Source organism: Etheostoma spectabile, chromosome 10 (assembly GCF_008692095.1).
Source record: "Etheostoma spectabile isolate EspeVRDwgs_2016 chromosome 10, UIUC_Espe_1.0, whole genome shotgun sequence".
In the NCBI taxonomy this organism is placed as follows: domain Eukaryota; kingdom Metazoa; phylum Chordata; class Actinopteri; order Perciformes; family Percidae; genus Etheostoma; species Etheostoma spectabile.
Window position 1 is genome coordinate 27,088,286 of NC_045742.1, and position 19,431 is coordinate 27,107,716.

The following is a 19,431-nucleotide window of genomic DNA, read 5'->3' on the forward strand; positions in this document are numbered from 1 at the left end:
GGCAGAACCCAGTAATGCAGAGGAATTGGGGATGTATCCCATGGTCCTGGCCTGGATTACCAGAGCTGGTCGACTCCATGCAACACAGATGTGAGCAGTTCTCAGAAATAATGGTTATGCAACTAAATATTAGAGCGGTGATTGAAAGTAAAGCACCCTTGAGCATGTTTCAGTTTAGACAGTAAGTTTGAGTTTGTAAAGAAAAATGCAAATACTGCTATTTCTTTTGAACAGCCTAAGATTCCTTCTTCCCACTTTCTGTAAAGGTAACACAACTTGATCAATTTTGGTCATGTTTTGATTTGCATTGATATTTGTGTGTGTGTGTGTGGTTTTGTGTGTGTGTGGTGTGTGGTGTGTGTGTGTGGTGTGTGTGGGTGTGTGTGTGTGTGTGGTGTTTGTGTGTGTGTGTGTGTGGTGTGTGGTTTGTGTGTGTGTGTGTGTGTGGTACATACATATTTACACAAACAAACCCCGGATGATTTTCTGAGGACTATGGGTAACTGCTCCTCAGATCTCTGCAGGGTAAATCCAGACAGCTAGCTAGAGTATCTGTCCAATCGGAGTTTTCACGACTAAAACAACTTTTGAACGTACGCATGTTCCACCAAAACACGTTCCTTCCTGAGGCTATTTTACAGCGGCACCGTGACTCCGTCTGGCGCTTTGCACCCCCCAAGACTGTTGTGATTGGTTTAAAGAAATACCAATAAACCAGAGCATGTTCTTTTCCCAACCCAAAATGCTGTGTGGACTAGCCAGACCCTCCTTCACAGTGCTGTGGAAGAAGGTCTGGCAATGCGAGACTACACACCACATGACACGATCAAATGCGGAAAATCATACAAGCACTGCTCAAATTAATCTCAAGGGATCCACATTGCCATAAAAAAAAGTCCCACAGAACACAAATCAAGATTATTCTTCATTCACTCTTTTATTGCCATAAGTGTATCATAAGTAATGCCTTGATAAAATAACCAAAAGGTGGTTCTGGTTTTAACTGGTCTTGAAATAAAATCTCGAGTCCTCTTTATCTGACACCGGAAAAAAACTAAAGTGTTCTGGAGACCGCTATCAAGTACTAGAACACGGGTAGATCCATCCATTGTTGATTTGGGTATTTTTGAGTGATATGTTGACTTGGAGCATATCGTCCAATCCTGTTGTTTACACCATTACAAACCATAATGCATACCAGCTCACTCTGATTATCACCCTGGAAAAAAACACACACATTTACACTTCACTTTGAATTACATGTTTAAAATGGCAGAGGTTTCAACATTTGCCTCCTCGCATGACACGTCTTGAGGAAAAATCTTCCTCCACCACTGTTCCGTTAGAAGCTGCAGAAGTGTGTGTGTGTGTGTGTGTGTGTGTGTGTGTGTGTGTGTGTGTGTGTGTTTTTTTTTTTTCTTCCCCAATGGTGAAGTCTCCTAATCATCCTCCAGGTGTCTTTGCAGCCTTTTGCATGTGCTTAATTAGTGTGTGAAGAAGCTGTCTATGTCTGCTGGCAGAACCCGGACTGCAGCGTCTTGCACACCTCCGGATTTTTTGGAGATCGAATTCCCGTCACCTGCCACCCACGAAAAATCTGTACGTGACACAGTTGCCCCCCTTTCCATTTCAAACATGTCCATTCCCACCACAGTTACCTCAAGGAGGTGTGTGTGTGTGTGTGTGTGTGTGTGTGTGTGTGTGTGTGTGTGTGTGTGTGTGTGTGTGTGTTTACATCTATGCATGCATACTCCTGTTTGTGCGTCTCTTTGAGCTTTGAGTTATAAGGGGGCGGACATACGCTATTGCCTATTTTTCTGTTTATTTCCATATTTCTCTCTGTCTCTCTGTGTTTTAGTTTTTTTTCAATGCGGTGGGCACAAATTCTCCTTTTTAATTGGGTTGTTTACAAAAAAGATCATTAGAATAACAAAGATGGCAATATTCTCTGCTCTATCAAATCGCTTTAATCACGCAAAATCATTTATCTTTTTTTTTTTTAACACTCGTTCTTTCCCCTCCCCTCTGTGCGCGGCGGGTTAAAAGGCCGTCGTGTTTATCCGCTGTCGCCGCGCTGATTAATGCCTTAGCTTCATTAACATTCAGAGGGCAAAAAGTTGAGTTGACCAGATGTTGATTTTTTTTTTTTTTTTTTTTTTTTTTTTTTTTTACCTGCCATCCTCTCTCAATGGATCGCTCCAGAAAAACAGGAGCATCTCATTATGCCAAAATGCAAACGAGAGCAGAGAGAAAAAGGCGAGTTTGTGACGGTGTGACTTCAGAGGAAGGGAGAGCTCGGGGTGATACAGGGTGGTGTCAGAACTGGAGTTAAACTACGAGGGTGTTTTAACACACTGTTTACATAGAGGCCAATCTAGGAGTCTGTAGCCATATTGGATGGGACAAACTAAGCTGATATTTGTGTGTGTGTGTGTGTGTGTGTGTGGTTGTGTGTGTGTGTGTGTGGTGTGTGTGTGTGTGTGTGTGTGTGTGTGTGTGTGTGTGTGTGTGTGTGTGTGTGTGTGTGTGGTGTGTTGTGGTTGTGTGTGTGTGTTTGTGAGTTTCAGCGTTGAGTGTGGGATCTGTTACTCCTATCGTCTTGAAGCTGCGATCCCTGATCAGGTGTGTAATGACCCTCGCTGTGGCCAGCCCTTCCACCAGGCCTGTCTGTATGAGGTATGCACGCACGCACACACACACACACGCACACACGATGTCGCCATTGCACAAATTCACGCAATCACCGTGACTTTAGTGTGACTTCCAATTTTGACCAATCACTGCAACTTTTTCGCAAATTTGACCAATAACTGTAATTTTCCACGACTTCAACCAATCCCAGCAGTCCCGTGTGCCAGACTCTGTATCAGTATGTGACTCTGAGAGCCAATGACCAAGCGGGAGTGGGAACGGGTTGATGTCACACGTACGTGGCCATATTCATTTCCTTGTTTAACAAGACGTGTGTGACTCGGAACATCTCACATTTACCAACAGAACGCACAGCGAAAGACCGAAAACATGTCCGACCGTCCTGCCAACATACACGTTAACATCAATGTACGCTGTAATGATTTCACACTATAAAGTTGTTGAAGCGGCTGCTGTTTCAATCCTGACGGCTCTCTGCAGCGGGCGGAGCTGTAGTTACCCCCGCAAGTGACACACACACACACACACACACACACACACACACACACACACACACACACACACACACACACACACACACACACACACGGTGGATGCAGGAAAAACCAGAGATGAGCCATACAGGATGATCTATATTGAGGACAACTACGCTCAGTATTGTAAGTGCAACGATAAGTTAAAGTCCAATAAGTCCTTTATCAAACCGTATGAAGGTGTCCCAGGTCAGGATAGGAAACTAGCAGTGTAAAGACCAACCAGCCTGTTTGAATTTAATTCATTCAATAAATTATTTTTTGTCATTTGCATATTATACCAACATTTGCAGCATCCTGACTCTTTTTGGTAAGGTAGGATTGGTAAGGTAGGTTGGCTAGGAAAACTCAGCCTAGAATAGTTTAATTCTCCCCGAAACAAGTTTCCTTTTTATTTTTAAAGAACTAGGCTATACAAAAAAAATTGTAATTTCTTTTATTTTTAATGTATTCTGACTTATTCAAAAGACGGAGCTTTAAGACTTCCTCTCTTTTTCTTTTAAAGGATAACATTTTTGTAAGAGCTACAGTCAAGTTGGAAGGTAGATAAATAAAAGTTATTTCAATTGATATTCTGTAATATTTCAAACTTTGTGTGTTAAAAAGGCACAAAAGTTCCTGTAGATGGCCAGATAAATGAAAAGCTTGTTGAAATCATCAATGTCTTCCCTCTTGCCGTATCAACATCTCCCCTAGCTTTCCTCAGAGATGGTCCCGGTAATGGGCTTAAAGTCAAGTCAAACTCCCTTTGTGCTTGATTACATGAAATGAACTGGGTTTTTATATGCATCCTCATTGTGGATAATTAAGCTATGCATCATATGCTGAAGTATATTTCTGGAGGGTTAAACATTAATATACCTACACATTTTTTTGCAACTTTCTCTGTCTCCCACAACTTCATTGCAACAAACATACAAAAAACATTGCAACATTTATTAAAATGTTTTACAAAAGCTCCCGTGCCGTCAGGGACTTTGCGGCCTCCACAATCCTGGAGGGACTGGTTAGTTCTGATACTGTTAAGGGAGTCTCACACACAGGTTAAGTTAAGGTGGACTGGTGCCGCTTCATGACAATGGAAAGGAGTTCCATTTGCCGAGCAGATTCCTTTTGTTTTTATACTCTATTTAATGAGACTAATGATATTCATCTCTTTTTAAAGCCTACAAGAAGTGGCAGGAAGGAGTCAAAGTTCCACCTAAAAGCCTTTAAAAATGTTACGCGCCAGATAACCGTGTGAAGTAATACGTGTACATTGACTTGACACCGAACACTACATCCAGATTTGATGACGTGGTCTCTTTTTTTTTTTTTTTCTTTCTCCTTTGTCCTTTTGCTTCAGTGGCTGCGAGCGCTGCCCTCCAGCAGGCAGAGCTTCAACGTTGTTTTTGGAGAGTGTCCTTACTGCAGCAAGGTACGTGTGCGTCTCACAGCGTGACTGACAGCTGCCTCCACCGGGCTTCATAAAGGCCTGCACACTCAATAGAGATTCAGCCGGCTTAATTAGCATGGCTTTGTACATCATGTCAGCTTCTCTTTGGCTGAAAGGCTGCCGAGTGTGTTCACACGAGAACTCGCTGCATTCAGTCGGTTTCACTCCCGCCACTCCTTATTTGATAAAGGAGTACGATCCGGGATATCTGTCAGTGCAGCATGCCGTTAATTCAAAGGCAGATTTATTTGTGTATATGGCTGTTTTTTGTTTTTTTTGTGTATTTGGGAGTCTTTCATCTTACAGCCCAGTCTGAAATGAGTGCTCCCTTCTGAATGAAACATTTAATAAGCAGAATAAACTTCTCCTTCTCTTTCAGCCTATTACTGTGAAAATGGCAGCCCAGAAGTGAGGAGAAGTGGCTTTGTGTTCCCGTCGGCGCCACCTCGACTTTGGGAAACGGCTTGAGAGACCACGCTGAAACTAGTAGACCCCTTACAGTAGCTGGCCAAAAATTATTTCTTGTTCAACTGGGTTTAAATGCACCATGAGAGAGACAGACACAGAGCAGCTCCCAGGAAAAGGAAGACGCCCACAAAGAGAAACCAAGAAAACTGAACCTTCCTCTGTGTGGGACCAGATTCCTGTTCTGGATCTCCGTCAGCAGACCCGTTCCATTCACCACAGCCGTGTCTGTGTTCATAACACAGGTCGCCGTGGCGACACTGGCGATGGCTGTGGCCCTCTCTGTGCTGGAGCACTGGCTTGGCCCGAGGGTGAGCCTCCTTTAGGGCGTCCCACCCCTGGTCGCGGTCTGTGTGTGTTCGATCGTTGCCGTCCCACTCGGTCAGTATGAGTTTGTTCCTTTGCGCGTGGAGTCGTCCTTCCTGTCTCCCTGATGTCACGGGGCGGGCGTCTGTTTTCCTGCCGCTCCATTTGGGTTTAGTTTTCTGTTAAAGAGGTGTATGCTCTTTTAGAACTGACAGGATAACCTTACACAACATGACTGTAATACATGGGAGAGATTGACTGACCAACTGAACGATGGTGTTTTTCTTTGTAACGTACTTGAGGAACTTGTGTGACAATAGGCAGTGTGAAGGTTTTAAAACATCTTTTACAAAGGCTTATTGACAACAAAGTACTTGGTTGGAGCCAGTTATGTAACATTCATCTAAATCAAAAGGTGTTGATGCAGTTTTGACACAGCAAATTCAAAGCAGTCATACACGGGGCCCGGCTGCTCTGGCCTCACACCTGTTTAGGCTGAGCTCTGGGCCCGATCGGGGGGCCTCTCAGATAGCATGCAGGGATGGGTCTGGGTCTGGCCTCCCCCTCCTCTTCCTCTTTCTCCTCAGTTTCACTGTCAGCTTCTCCATAGGACATCTCAGGTCTTGGCCTCAATGATCTGCCGACCGTAGGCACAACTCCCTCCTCCTTGTATGAGCAAACAGGAAACAAATAGCAGCTCATTATTGATTCATAAAGTTAAATCAAATAAGTTTGACTGGATTACTTGGTCTCACTGAGTTCAATGATATGATTAACATGTGTCTTTGTTTACACCCTGAATGTGCCCTGTTTTGTACATTCCAGACAGCAGAGGTCTGTACTACGGAGCAAGATGTGGCGTCAACAAGGTGACTTCAGGTTCAACCCAGGGTGGATCACTTGTTACTGGTTTAAATCGCCGTAACAAAAAAAAAAATACAAAGCTGTGATTGGACAACCGGTGTTTCTGGGAAAGGGTTTAGGGAACAGTCAGTGATCCAACACACTGAGGATCTGGCTCTGGATCTGTTCTGTTCGGGTGCAGGTTATGTTGGAGATTAGAGATCAACTGGTGTGAAAGTAAAAAGTTAGTCTTTAGTGACCCCGTTAACAGTCGCTGATGGGTATTTTTATAAAAGATATATATTTTCAGCGGAGGGAATTATGTAAAGGCTATTTGTCGGCTTCTTGAGCCGTGTGTTGCCAATGCGCACATTGGTTTGAATTAATTTTTTTTTATAATTTTTAATTGACGCTTACGATCGCTTACCACTGCCAGGGTTGCAACTGAAATAAAAGGCCAAAGCAGCGTTGGCTGTTTTATGTCCTTCCTGTTTTAGGAAGCAGCGACTGGATTGCGTTTTGCTTGTTAAACCGTGTCTGTGTCCTTCATATTTATGTAGAATTGTAGCTTGCTGCTCTTATGTAAAATATGCGGTTCTGTAGATGTTTATGATTGGTCATGCTGTGCAAACAGCTCTACTTTTTATGTTTTAAACCATTTTACAAAAAGAGAGTTAGTGTGTCTGTCATGTATTGCAAACTTAAAAGCGTGCCGTTGGATTGGGAAACCCCGGGTTGATGGAACTCGTTAACCACCGTCGTGACGCAGCTTACGCAGGACCACTGCTGGTGGGTCAGGTTGAAGCCGGGTCACTGAAAGCAATCCAGGGAGTGTTGATCTTGATTCGTAGTACAGGCCTCAGGGTTAGTGAAAACTGGGCTTAACCCTGAGATCAGAGAAGCTCCAGAAGGTAGCACTCCATCGATAACAATTTTAGTTTTATAACAAGTACTTACATTTGGGTACTTGCCAACCAAGTACCAATATAAGTACTTAATAAAACCATTACAGTTCTAACAATACTTGAAAACATGCAATATTTGATACAGGGTAACCGCAGGGTTCTCCAATTTAAATGTAGACTTCTTAAGACCTATTTAACACCACCTAGGATGGAATTTAATACCACCTCTACGCCATATCATGGAAAATCTGGATTTTAAGGCTGAGAAAAGTATTTACTAAGTTACGTTACCTGAATTTAATAAAAAGAATTGTGAATTGGGTTTGTACGCTGGTAAGGATGCCCCCCTGGGCGCCTCCCTATTTTGGGGTCCCCTGCTGGAGCTGCGCCCCCCTCCCCCCCGTAACCAGATACCAGATAAGTGGATGAAGATGGATGGATGGATTGGGTTTGTACGTTAGTAACGTAAAAGATTTGTCGCATTTAGAGACAAAGACTTATTAAAGCTTTATTTTTATAATATGAAATTTTTTGAAATACTTTTATGACCATGTGGGAACCGTGGTACCTGACGTTACAGGCTCTCTGCCTTCTGGGATAGACTCCTGTTGTAGGAGGGAGGCAGGGCCAAATTAAAAGGCTTTGTTGTGATCAATGGTTGCCGTGCATCCTGGTATGTCGTGAAAGCATATAGCCCCTACATTATAGTTGGGCCATACTGAAATTCTACTGACGATGTTGCTCAAAAATAAAAAACAAAATTATCATCCAACAGAAAAGCTGAAGAGAGAAGTGCACGTAGACATAAATATCTATGGACTGGAGACGCGTATGTTGCACTACCCATCAGTGGCCACAGAGTGGCAGTAAGCGCTATATTACACACAGGCATGCTGGGATCAATAAATCAGATCAATCAATTTTTGTTGATATTCATCGATCAGGTGGGTCGGGTTATAAGAATGAACGCATGAAAACCAAGGCACGCTTGTTGAAGAAAATATTGAAAAGACTTTGCTAATGCCGCTAATGCATAGCAAAAGGTAAAACAAAACAGAAGAAAACAATGCATTTCGACAAACAGGCCTATTGTATTTGAACTGTGAAAAGAAAGCATTCCAACACCAGAGAATAAAAAGAGCATTGAAAGCAGCGTTACGTGGACGTGGGGAAATTAAGACCTGTTTAAAATGATTTCAGACCTAGAACACAATACCAGCCAATTTAAGACCCCATATCAGCCATCGGTTTCTCTGGGATGTTTGAGTTCAAGTTTCTCACTGTACTTTCTGTTTTTAATCTTTATATGTCAAGTGAGTGTTCTACTTCGAGAGCAAAGGTTAACCGGAGTCCATTTCCTAATTTGTTAACACAAATCTGGCCAATAAAGCTGATTCGTAATCTAAAGTTACGGTCATGGTTTAATACCATTATTTGCGCGGCGAAGGGTAAGAGCGATTCAAGTTTGGAGATCATTTTACAAACCTGCTCCCAAAAACTGTTTGATATTGTAGAGATGACTATTGCTGCTTTCCCTAAATACTAACACAATGCGAGTTTTGATAAATAAGAACCATTGATGTGGCTACAATGACTAAAGCTTTATTCATGGTTCTGACGAGGCTTCACGCAAAGCTTTCACCATGGCCAAGGTAAGAGGGACTGAAGTTCATACTTGTGCTTTGATCTCTTTAAGAGAATAGCTGTGTGTGTGTGTGGGTGTGGGTGTGGGTGTGTGTGTGTGTGGTAGAGTGAGTGAGAGAGTGCCGACTCTAGAGTCGTAGTGAGAGAAACAAAGTGTCTCCCCTGTGCTTTCTGACCACGGTGGGAAATCTGTAGCGGGAAAGGTTTACCCTCTCCTTGATGATGTTCACGGGGAAGACGAAGATGAGTCGGAGGAATTGCAACGCTGCCAAGCCGCTGCAGAGCGACGTGTAGTTATGTTTACAAGAGTCCGGCGTAGGTTTGTGTCACCACGTACGCAGCAACGGTGTAAATTTTACGCAAAAGTAAGACAACATTTGTGTCACATCACGTAAAATATCCAAAATTTAAGCCGATATCTAGCCTCATCATTGTTTCCGCAGGTTTCTCCAAGTCAAATTTAAGTCTTTTTATTTCCATTATAAATGGAATTTAAGACTTACAGTATATCGTGAAATGAAACGTCTCTAACCTAGCACTTCCCTATAACTGAAGAATAGAATCTGTTTGGAAAGAGATTCACGCAGCCTTGCACTCGGCTGCAATATAAGCACGTTGGTCTCAGTCGTAATAGAGCAAAATTATATTTGGAGTGGCAAAGAGGGAGCATCCTGGAGCTTTTCAATGAGAACATTTAGACCTGTTGAAAAATTATTTTAGAAATTTTAGGCCTTAAGACCTTTAGAAACCCAGCTCATATTATCAATGTGGATATAATATGGACACACTGCCCGGCCCTATGTCAGCCCTTACCGGTTGTGACTGAGTTCTGGGGCGGGGTGGTCCTCTTATGTAGCGAGCTTGCACCGGTTTAGACCTCATCGTCTCCTCCTCTTGTTCATCATCCAGCTCTGTGTTCACGACCTTGGCTCTGGGGGGCCCTCTGGCTCGTCCTGCTTTCTGTTGAGACAATGCTTGGACGATTCAATCGGCAACATTTCTGTCCTTTGTGCTGTCCAACAACAGCCAAGCTTCTTTTACCACTCAACTCTTAACTTGCTCTGTTACAGCCCTTTACGCACGGGACTAGTGTTACCTGGGGCCCTCTAGCAGTATATAATACTTGCAGAGGTCTTCTGTCATCTTAATCCTGTGTGAATCTGTCATGTCTGTAATTTATCATGTAAAGCAATCCGCTGCAAATTACCTACCAAGTTTTGCCAAACACAGAGGTTGTGTGATAAAATTAGTCCAGAGGGATTCGGCATCTCTGTGACTCGGGGTTGTATTGGCTGCGTTGGCAATTATGAATGAAAGCCTTGCTATTTTATGTGGGGGATGAAGTCAGTGAGTTTAAGTAAAACACAGATTTCGCTTATCCTGTGTGAGTGTGCTGCACGAAACAGACGTGGGGGGCTAATATTTCTTTTTTTTTTTTTTTACACACAAGGTCCCCTAGTAATACTACTGTCGTGCAAATAGCTTATGTTGCACAAATGTACAGTACTAGGTGCTCCTATGTTATTGTGTTTTAAAATTCCCCATGAAATGGAACCCAGTGCTTTTGTACAGGAACTTCCTTCAGATGGCAGTAAAATGTCAGGTTGCTTTCTTTTGTTTGACTTTTCTTTAATAAAACTTTGCCCGACTATAATCACCCATAAAATAATGATATATTTATACAAAACTAATGGCAAATGATTCAGTAAACGCGCCCGCTGAATGGCCTTTATCTCTGCTGACATTTACTCTCCGCACTACACTGCCAGTAAATGGCCACTTCTGTTTAACTAGGGATCAAACTGGCCAGCACTTTAGCATGGAAATTAAATGACACAAGGAGAGCAGAGCAAATAGGGAGCATAATTGGAGACACCCTGTGCTGTGGAAAGTGTGTGTCATCAACTTCTTCAAATTGGGCCATTGAGAGGGCACTCGCCGGGCGCGACGGGTCAAGAAGTGATTCTGGTTAGTTGGAGGGAAATCCTTCAATCCTTCTCCAGCTATACACCTGACCAGCCCCTGGTTGCCACACAGTGGGTGGGAGTGTGGGGGGTGGGGGGGGAAAGCAGGTTAATCCTGCCCTTTGCTGCTGTCACGTGTCTGCACTCTGGGGGTTAAGTACCTCGACGGAGGGAACGGGAATCTTTGTGACCAACACTTTAGTTGTTGAACGTTCACTGAATGCCACCCCACTGACTGCATTTATGTTTTAAATAAGAACCTGTTATCAAACGCTTCAAACTAGTAAGCTAATAAGTGTTTACACTTTCTGTAGCAAGGACACATCCACACATTGCCTCCTAAACCAATTCAATTTTAGTAATATAGCGCCAATTCACAACAGTCGCTGCGCTTTTCATAAAGAGCAGGTACTCTGTGATGTTATCTACAGAAACCCAACAACCAACAGATTTACTAGACAACTATACAATTAGTCTACTGTATGTGCTCCATATCCACTTTAAAAATGTATATACAGTAGGTTAAAGAAATATTAATACTGTATTGTAGGGCTGTAACAATATGCAATATGAAACCAAAATTCACTCAAAGACACTCAAAAGCCACAAACCTGAGAAAGCAGAATCGCGACACACCCCTCCCAACTCAGATCCAATGCTACCACATCTTTAAATTACTATTAGTATTAGTCCTTTTTGTGCCTTATCACCCTTTTGTCGGGTAAATTTAGATAACTGTAAAGACGGCTAAAAGCGAAGGGTGTGGAACACCGGTACCGCTAACGGAAAGGCCACTTGGGTGCCTGGGTCTGTTTCCTGACGGTTCAGTTAACTAATGTTAGCGTCCTTAGCACCAGAGTTAAGTGCTGAACGGGCTGGCTGCTAACTGGCTGGGGGCTGTCTGTGGATGTGTCCCCCGATGTGGTTTCCAGACTGCTTTTAGGGTAGACGTGCACACAGTGCATTACCGTACATTTGACTTTAATACCTTGCTGCATTACTAGTTGAATTAACAAGAGCTGACTCTGACAAGTAGTACATGACAATGGGTTGGCATTATACTGAATGTAGGGGTCACAATATTCATGGGCTAATACAATAGTTGGGTGGGCCACCCCGGTGTGTTTTGTGACTATTTGACTTGAGACAATATGGCACTCGACTTAAACCAGTCACACTGTAAATGAGTAGTTGGCCACCTGGATTCTGATCGCTGCAACTCTAGCTAATCTATGCTTGTGATTCCACCGCACCGTGTTCCAGAAGTGGCTCCGCTCCCCTTAAAATACCATGTCTGAGCCGTGGGGCGAGCCCAACAGTTATCCAAATAAACCCTGTGTATTTGGTTGAACATTGAAGGATGGTGTTGGCTGTGCAGCCTCAACTCAGACCCAGGGTGATAAAATTCCCCTTCGACAGGCCCCTGACCTCGTCATGTTCTCACCTTTTTCCTGGCGGGGGGGTTTTGTCCCTTGGTGGTGGACTCCCCTGCAGCTCCAGGCGGCATGGAGAAATCCAGTCTTCCCGTGACATCACTGGCCAGCAGCTGTTTGAGATGCTGGTAGTTTGGCTTATCTTGGTAGTCCAGAGTTTTCACATAACTGAATAATGCGGCCACCTCATCTGAAGACAGGAAGACAACAAGTCAAAGATTTAAGTCAGGATGTTTGAAGTGATGTTTGACTGACCAAGCCAGATCAATCAGGCCATTTGATAACATAGGACATCTGTTGGACAAGCCATTATCAGACAGTGGGTTGAGTTTACTATTTGAGGCATATAACGTGTCTCAATTTGGACACTTCCGTGAGTACACTTGCATGTGGTACACTGTGTACTCACTTGTGTAGTTTATAAATGTTGACAGGGCGGTGTTTTCTCAAATCGCGTGTCTCGGACGGATGCAATCCCAGAAGTGGAATGTCAAAAATATAGACTACTCATTAACTGATGGTAGTATAGTGGTACTTCTTGGGAAAGAAAAACCAAAAACATGTAAATATGGGTATATATATTAGGGGTGTGACGAGACACTGCGCTCACGAGTCAAGACACGAGGTTGGGTTGGGAGAATATAAGAATTAAAGAAGTCTTTGATTCAATCAAAAGTCCCAAAATGAACCATGAGCACTGAAGATTTTTGCCACAAACTCGAATGGCTTCTCTCCTGTGTAACTCACCTCTTCAGACCTAAACACTGCTGCGCCCCTCTCTCCTCCCAAACCCGTCCCTACAACCTATTAAAACAAGTTAGAATTCATTTCTTACAATGCACAAACGTTCATTCCTGTATTTGTATCTTATTCTTGTTAGCCTGTTTTATCTTCATGACCGTTTTGAATTGCTCTTCAATGTTTTATGTGCATCACTTCAAATTGCCTTGTTGCTGAAAGGTGCTATAGAAATACAATAAGTTCCCTCGCCATGCCCTACACCCACAGCCTGTCAGTCAGTCACCAGGGCATCTGAAGGCTTTTGTCTTGTGCCTGTCAGTCAGTCCCCAGGGCAATAGAGAACCCCTGTCTTCCTCAGAAGTGTAACATTATTAACTGCACGTGGATCTTGCTATTAGATTATATTATATTATAGTGCAGCAAACGGTGTCTGCGTGAAGTTTTGACAAGTGTAATCACACGTGTGTCTGCTTTACCGGCATTGCCGTGTTTAAACAGCAGAGGCAAGTGTAACTTTTGCTCCGTCCGAGCCGCAGCTCTGTGCGTCACTCCCTCCGTGAGTGGATCCCTGCTTTCTGTGAAACATCCAGGCACCGATTGATTCATGCATATGCAACGTAATTCTGCACGTGCGTTATCGGTAATCTCGCGGGACGAGATCTTGTCACACCTCTAGTATATATAGTATACATTTGCGTAGTTTGTGTTCGTCCTTTCAATACTACGCTGCAGCTTCTTCGCCCGCCACATTCATTCCACATCTTACATCCATGTTCCCCACCTTTGGACTGCTAAGAGCGCACCATCCGGGTACTCGTGGTGCACTGCGTTTCGCCACACTTTGTCAGTTTGAACGCACTCAAAATAGCAAGTGTAAGTACAGAAGTACACGGCAATACTATTTTATCTTTAGTAAAGCTGAATCCTCAGTATGAAATCATTTCTGGGACTCTTGAGTCATGCAGCGGCAAAGGCAGGATGAACCTGAAGGTCTCACAGTCCAGATAATACGCTGCTGGCAATGTATCTCTCCACAGAGATTAGGCATACGCACAGCTATGGATATGCTGTGTGTGTGTGTGTGTGTGTCATACACAGCCACGATGCATCACACACTGGCCAGACAATGTGTATGACACACACACACACACACACACACACACACACACACACACACACACACACACACACACACACACACACACACACACACACACACACACACACACACACACACACACACACACACACACACACACACACAGTTGATGCATACCCTGGTTCTTATCTGTGGCGGGCAGCCGGGCCTTGTCAGGAGAGGAGCACCGGTCCCAAACATACATCACACACTAAGCCTTCACACAGGTGCGACCTCTCCTTATAAAGACGTGAGATAAAACACGACAAACTTTGAAAGGCGTGTCAATGGGACGGCCTATTAATTGGTACAAAAGTTATTCAGGAGCTTCGGGGAAGTGAGGGAGCGATGGAGTGTAGTATTGTGCATGGAAAGCTTTGGCAGGAGGAAGATTTAGTCTGAATCATCGTTTGGACTTTTGGACATAGACAGGAAATATAGTGGAAGTAGCAGAAGCATTGTCACCCAGCGGTGTGTGGACGGCTGTTTTGAAGCCTCAAGTTTGGCAAATTGGTAGTCAAAATCACGGTTGGTTTTTGGAAACCGGACGAGACAATTTTTTGACAAGGGCTTCACCCTCTTGTCAAAAGATTGTCTCGTCCGGTGGTGATTGTGAATATGCGAACGGATTATTTGATCTACCTAATAGGCCAATAGGGTATTTGAATCCACATCCCTCCCTAGGTAAAAAAAATAAAAATAAGCCACAAACTGCAGTGTACACCACAGTGTACGATTGACAATGTGCAGCATTTCCTCTTTGTTTTCCGATGTAAGGATACAGCGGGTGTTACAGCGAGTGTTACAGCGAGTGTTACAGCGAGTGTTACAGCGGGTGTTACAGCGGGTGTTACAGCGAGTGTTACAGCGAGTGTTACAGCGGGTGTTACAGCGGTGTTACAGCCAGCGAGTGTTACAGCAGAGAGTGTTACAGCCAGCGAAGTGGTACAGCCGGAGTGTTACAGCGAGTGTTACAGCGAGTGTTACAGCGGAGTGTTACAGCGAGTGTTACAGCCAGCGAGTGTTACAGCCGCGAGTGTTACAGCGAGTGTTACAGCGAGTGTTACAGCGAGTGTTACAGCGAGTGTTACAGCGAGTGTTACAGCCAGCGAGTGTTACAGCCAGCGAGTGTTACAGCCAGCGAGTGTTACAGCCAGCGAGTGTTACAGCGAGTGTTACAGCGAGTGTTACAGCGAGTGTTACAGCGAGTGTTACAGCGAGTGTTACAGCGAGTGTTACAGCTGTTTCAAGCGGCGGCGCTATACCGATCAGCTAAACATGCCGCAGGTACTAGCCACAGTGGATAAACGAAAGAGAGAAGGACAAGATAAAAGGTACACAAAAGTAATTTGAGTCGAGCAGAGGACAAACCATGTGGTGGACATATTAGAGTGCATGTGATGTGAATTGTAGTTTTTCCTTGGTCTTAATTTTAAATGCTAGCTGACAAATTTGCCGAGGGGAAAATGTTAGAAACCAAAAGAAATCCTTGTTTTTTTATGCTTTTCATGATTATATTTTATGACTTGAAACAGTCTTAAATATGTTGCTATGCATATAGAAATCTATATGATGTAAAAAAAGAAGGCTCAAGAAATTGCAATTCACTGTGCTTGTAATCATTTGTTCAACAGAGAGCGCCATCTGTTGGGCTAAGAAAATGGTTAACAAAGCTTCAATCACTAAAAACAGTCATTACCCATCTGCCCCGTGCATTACAGCCCCCTTTACTCTAGAGCTCCCTTAAAAGAACAGAAGATTAGACTGCAGGATTATGTATGCAGAAACCTTACTTGTAATGGAGTAGATTTGCATTGTTGTGTCGCTACTTTCACTGAAGTAAAAGGATCTGGATACTTCTTCGACCAGTTTCAAATCATAAATACCAGCAGTCCCTCGCCTCTCCTCAACAGGCTTGTTGTCTTATAGTGCGCTCCATCTACCTCGGAATTAGGAAGCCGGAGCTGGGAATGATGTCAGCGTTCCCTTTACATTTTTTCATTGTGGGGTTAGCCGTTGTAAGAAATCCCAGTTGAGAACAACGCGTTACGCAGAGTAACTTGTCTACAGATAGGACAGACAGGACTGTGTGTACAACTGATTTAGTGAGATATAAAAGAGACAAAAGTGCTGATAAACTGTATGTTACTACCGCTTTCACTACTGTTGATGCACGGAGCAGCCATGTTGGATTTTGAGCTCGGACATGTCCGAGGTCAGGGGGCACGTTTCCAACGTTTCCGAAAATCCAACGTCCGTGTACAAATGGAACGCACCAATATTACTTCCAAATTCTCCGTTTATCATAAGAAATGTAAATGAGGCCCCGTGGCCCGGGCTCACCTGTGCTGGCTCCACTGGCCGACAGCTGCAGGACTGAGTCTGGCAGATTACCCATCAGCCTGGGGAAGAAAGGGGGAGATAAAACAGTGAGGACAGAAATATTATGAGATGGAAGTGGGAAGAACTAGTTCTTCCCATATTAAGGTGGAAAGAACACAGCAGGAACACACGCCCAATCCAAGTCGGTCATTAAAAAAATAAAAAATAAAAAACAGATAGTACACTTATTTGATTTAATTATTTGTTGGGGAGTGAGGCGGAGGGAGTGTGGTGCGCTAGCTCGATAACTTGCTTCTTTAGATGAGTAAACTACGATAAACATTATTTATCAAAATCAATCATCGGGAAGCGCTGTTACAATCATACTAACAATAACTTTATGAGTGTGTTGAATGTTTTATCCGGGGATGTCATGCAGATAAAAAAAAATGCTTCAAGATCCATCCATCCATCTTCATCCGCTTATCCGGTATCGGGTCGCGGGGGCAGCAGCTCCAGTAGGGGACCCCAAACTTCCCTTTCCCGAGCTACATCAACCAGCTCCGACTGGGGGATCCCGAGGCGTTCCCAGGCCAGGTTGGAGATATAATCTCTCCACCTAGTCCTGGGTCTTCCCCGAGGTCTCTAAGGGAGACGCCAGCCACCCTCCTGAGGAAACCCATTTCGGCCGCTTGTACGCTTCAAGATGAATTAATGTAAATTAATCGCATATATCAATAATTGCCATGAGAAGTATTTAAAAAATATTCAAATGCATTTTGGTAGAAGAGTAAATTAATACATGGACATTATTAGGACAGGACTCAGTATCAGCTCAGTCTTTGCTACCCACAGGCTCTTATTGTGTGTACTCGAACAAATGGAGAGTATTGTAATTGTAAGTTAGGACACATCCCTTGAGAGTAGTACATGGCTACACGTTTCGGTACAAGTCATTAAAAGTCCCGGCTGTAGAAACAGAGCAGACCTGGTCTTGGCCTCCTGGACCTGAGTTGGGTTCTTGAGAACTTTGTCCCAAGGCAGAGACCCGCATAGCCAGTGCAGAAGACAAAAACCCAGAATCTGGAGGTCGCCACGTCTAGATGGTGCTATCAAGAGACAAAAAGACAAGGTTGTCACAAGATTTGTTTTCCATCATATTAGTCAATATTACTGAAGGCTACGGTGCTACGGACGGAGCGAACAGAGCTGTTTTACCGCTGGGATTTTCAAAGTTTCAATGTCTTTGTCATTGGCTGGCACGTATTGTGATGGGAAAATTACATAGACAATGATTCTCTACATAGGCAAGGACTGCTTATCTGTGTGTTTATTCACTTCCTACGCATTCGTAAAAGTAAATCTGTGCTTTAGGTTAAATCACCACAATGCCTCTTAACATGTATCTCCCTATTTCACCCTTGCCTCATAAACAATGTGACTGCTTCCTACGACACCTCCTCCTGTTTTAGGGCCCTCAGTCCCCAGGGACAGCAACCAGTGTGACTCTGTTTATCACCGGAATAAACCAATGGTAAAAGTTCAGGCTGCCCAAACTTTAGGTCAGAAATGGAACTAATCTATGGAAAAGATAAATCTCTTAACTTCTAAGGTAGAATGACAGCGCCGGCCATCTGCTGACGCAATAATCATTAGGACAGAGACAGCAGCTGGCTCCGTCAAGTCTGAAGAATGAGATGAAGTGTTTTGTTTAGGTTCAAAGTGTTTTCCCAAACATGATAGGGTTTTTCTGTTGGGGCAGAGGAGGATATAAGGAGCTGTCCAGTGTTACACAGGACCAGAATGTGTGGTGTCACTTGTTACTCTGTTTCATTGTGAACTGCCATTCTCGTCATTTGTTTGATTGTTCTCTCGAGAAAATAATTAAACTCTTTCACCGAATATCCAAACTTTTAATCCAGTCTCTAGCCTGTCTTTATTTTTGTTTCAACAAGGTCTCTTCTTCATTTTACAAATTCCTCCCTCGCTGAACAGAAACTTCCACAACAGTATGTAACACATCGCTGTCCAACGAACAGTGCACGTACACAGCAGATAAACAAACAAAACAAAAAGTATTTACACATTATTTACAGACTACAGCATTATTGCGAATTACACTATGTTACAAACGTACACATTTAGAGCTGGTCTTGCTTTTTGGTTCTTTTTTTTGTGTATATATTAAATGATCTAATTTATACAGAGTATAAAAATGCAGGGCAGTGAGGAAGAGGCAGAGATCTCATACAGCAAATGTGTACACCTGTCGATGCGTATCCGACCCACGTTCATATAAGTCAGCCGTCACCCTGTTGGTCCCTGTAAAGACTCCAGTCTGATGATTGGCTCATCCACTTCATTGATGAAGCAGAGGATTGTACAGTAACAATCAGATTCATTCAAGTTTTTTGTGTCACGTTTACATTTCAGTCCACACTCGCACGCTGTCTCTCTCAAAGTTATCTTACCTGTTCAGTATTTATTCAAGTATTTAGATCAGATTTTTTGAAGTGGGGTTGTATGAGCAGGGTTCAACAAAAAAGGCTTGCCCAATGGCCCGGGGCAAGGGAATCAACGATTAAACAACCCAGTTACCCGTTGGGTCGTCATCGCTTCATAATCATTTGATTTGAATGCGCCGTTGGCCAATCAAGAGTTGTTGGCGCTTGAGGCTTTTGACAGGGATTTTTCAACATTATTCTACACTTTTGATGCTCATAACATTTGACATTTTTTGACATTTTTTTGACGTTTTTTGAATGGGTTTTTCTTACACTTCTTTTTTTCAAAATGTGAAATTGTTTGACATGGTTTTCCAAGGATCCCCCCCCCAATTCTTTTCAAACTTGTCTCCAATGTTTTTTGTCCAAAAAAAATAGTTTAGGGGCCAGTAAAAAATAGTTTTTTTTACTTGCCCAACTGGACAAGTAAAAACTATCCATAGTCATAGTCATTGTATAACACAGTAACAATTGTAACCAATTAATACTACTATAAGTAGGGCTGCACAATTAATCAAATTTTAATCGCGATCACGATTTGGACTT

General features: G+C 43.3%; 2 protein-coding genes across 2 annotated transcripts in view; one reads left to right on the forward strand and one right to left on the reverse strand.

Moving 5' to 3' along the window:
* The window catches only part of fancl (FA complementation group L), a 35,832-nt gene extending 30,054 nt beyond the window's left edge, over window positions 1–5,778 (forward strand). Inside the window, 6 exon segments of the mRNA XM_032528508.1 lie at window position 525; window positions 1,521–1,546; window positions 1,548–1,599; window positions 2,560–2,676; window positions 4,531–4,602; window positions 5,000–5,778. Coding sequence (XP_032384399.1) covers window position 525; window positions 1,521–1,546; window positions 1,548–1,599; window positions 2,560–2,676; window positions 4,531–4,602; window positions 5,000–5,032 — 301 coding nt within the window. The 3' untranslated portion in view covers window positions 5,033–5,778.
* The window catches only part of vrk2 (VRK serine/threonine kinase 2), a gene marked incomplete at its 5' end in the record, with an annotated part of 23,433 nt that continues 7,814 nt past the window's right edge, over window positions 3,813–19,431 (reverse strand). The window contains 7 exon segments of the mRNA XM_032528507.1: window positions 3,813–5,179; window positions 5,181–5,570; window positions 5,878–6,057; window positions 9,597–9,743; window positions 12,192–12,370; window positions 16,403–16,461; window positions 17,370–17,490. Coding sequence (XP_032384398.1) covers window positions 5,147–5,179; window positions 5,181–5,570; window positions 5,878–6,057; window positions 9,597–9,743; window positions 12,192–12,370; window positions 16,403–16,461; window positions 17,370–17,490 — 1,109 coding nt within the window.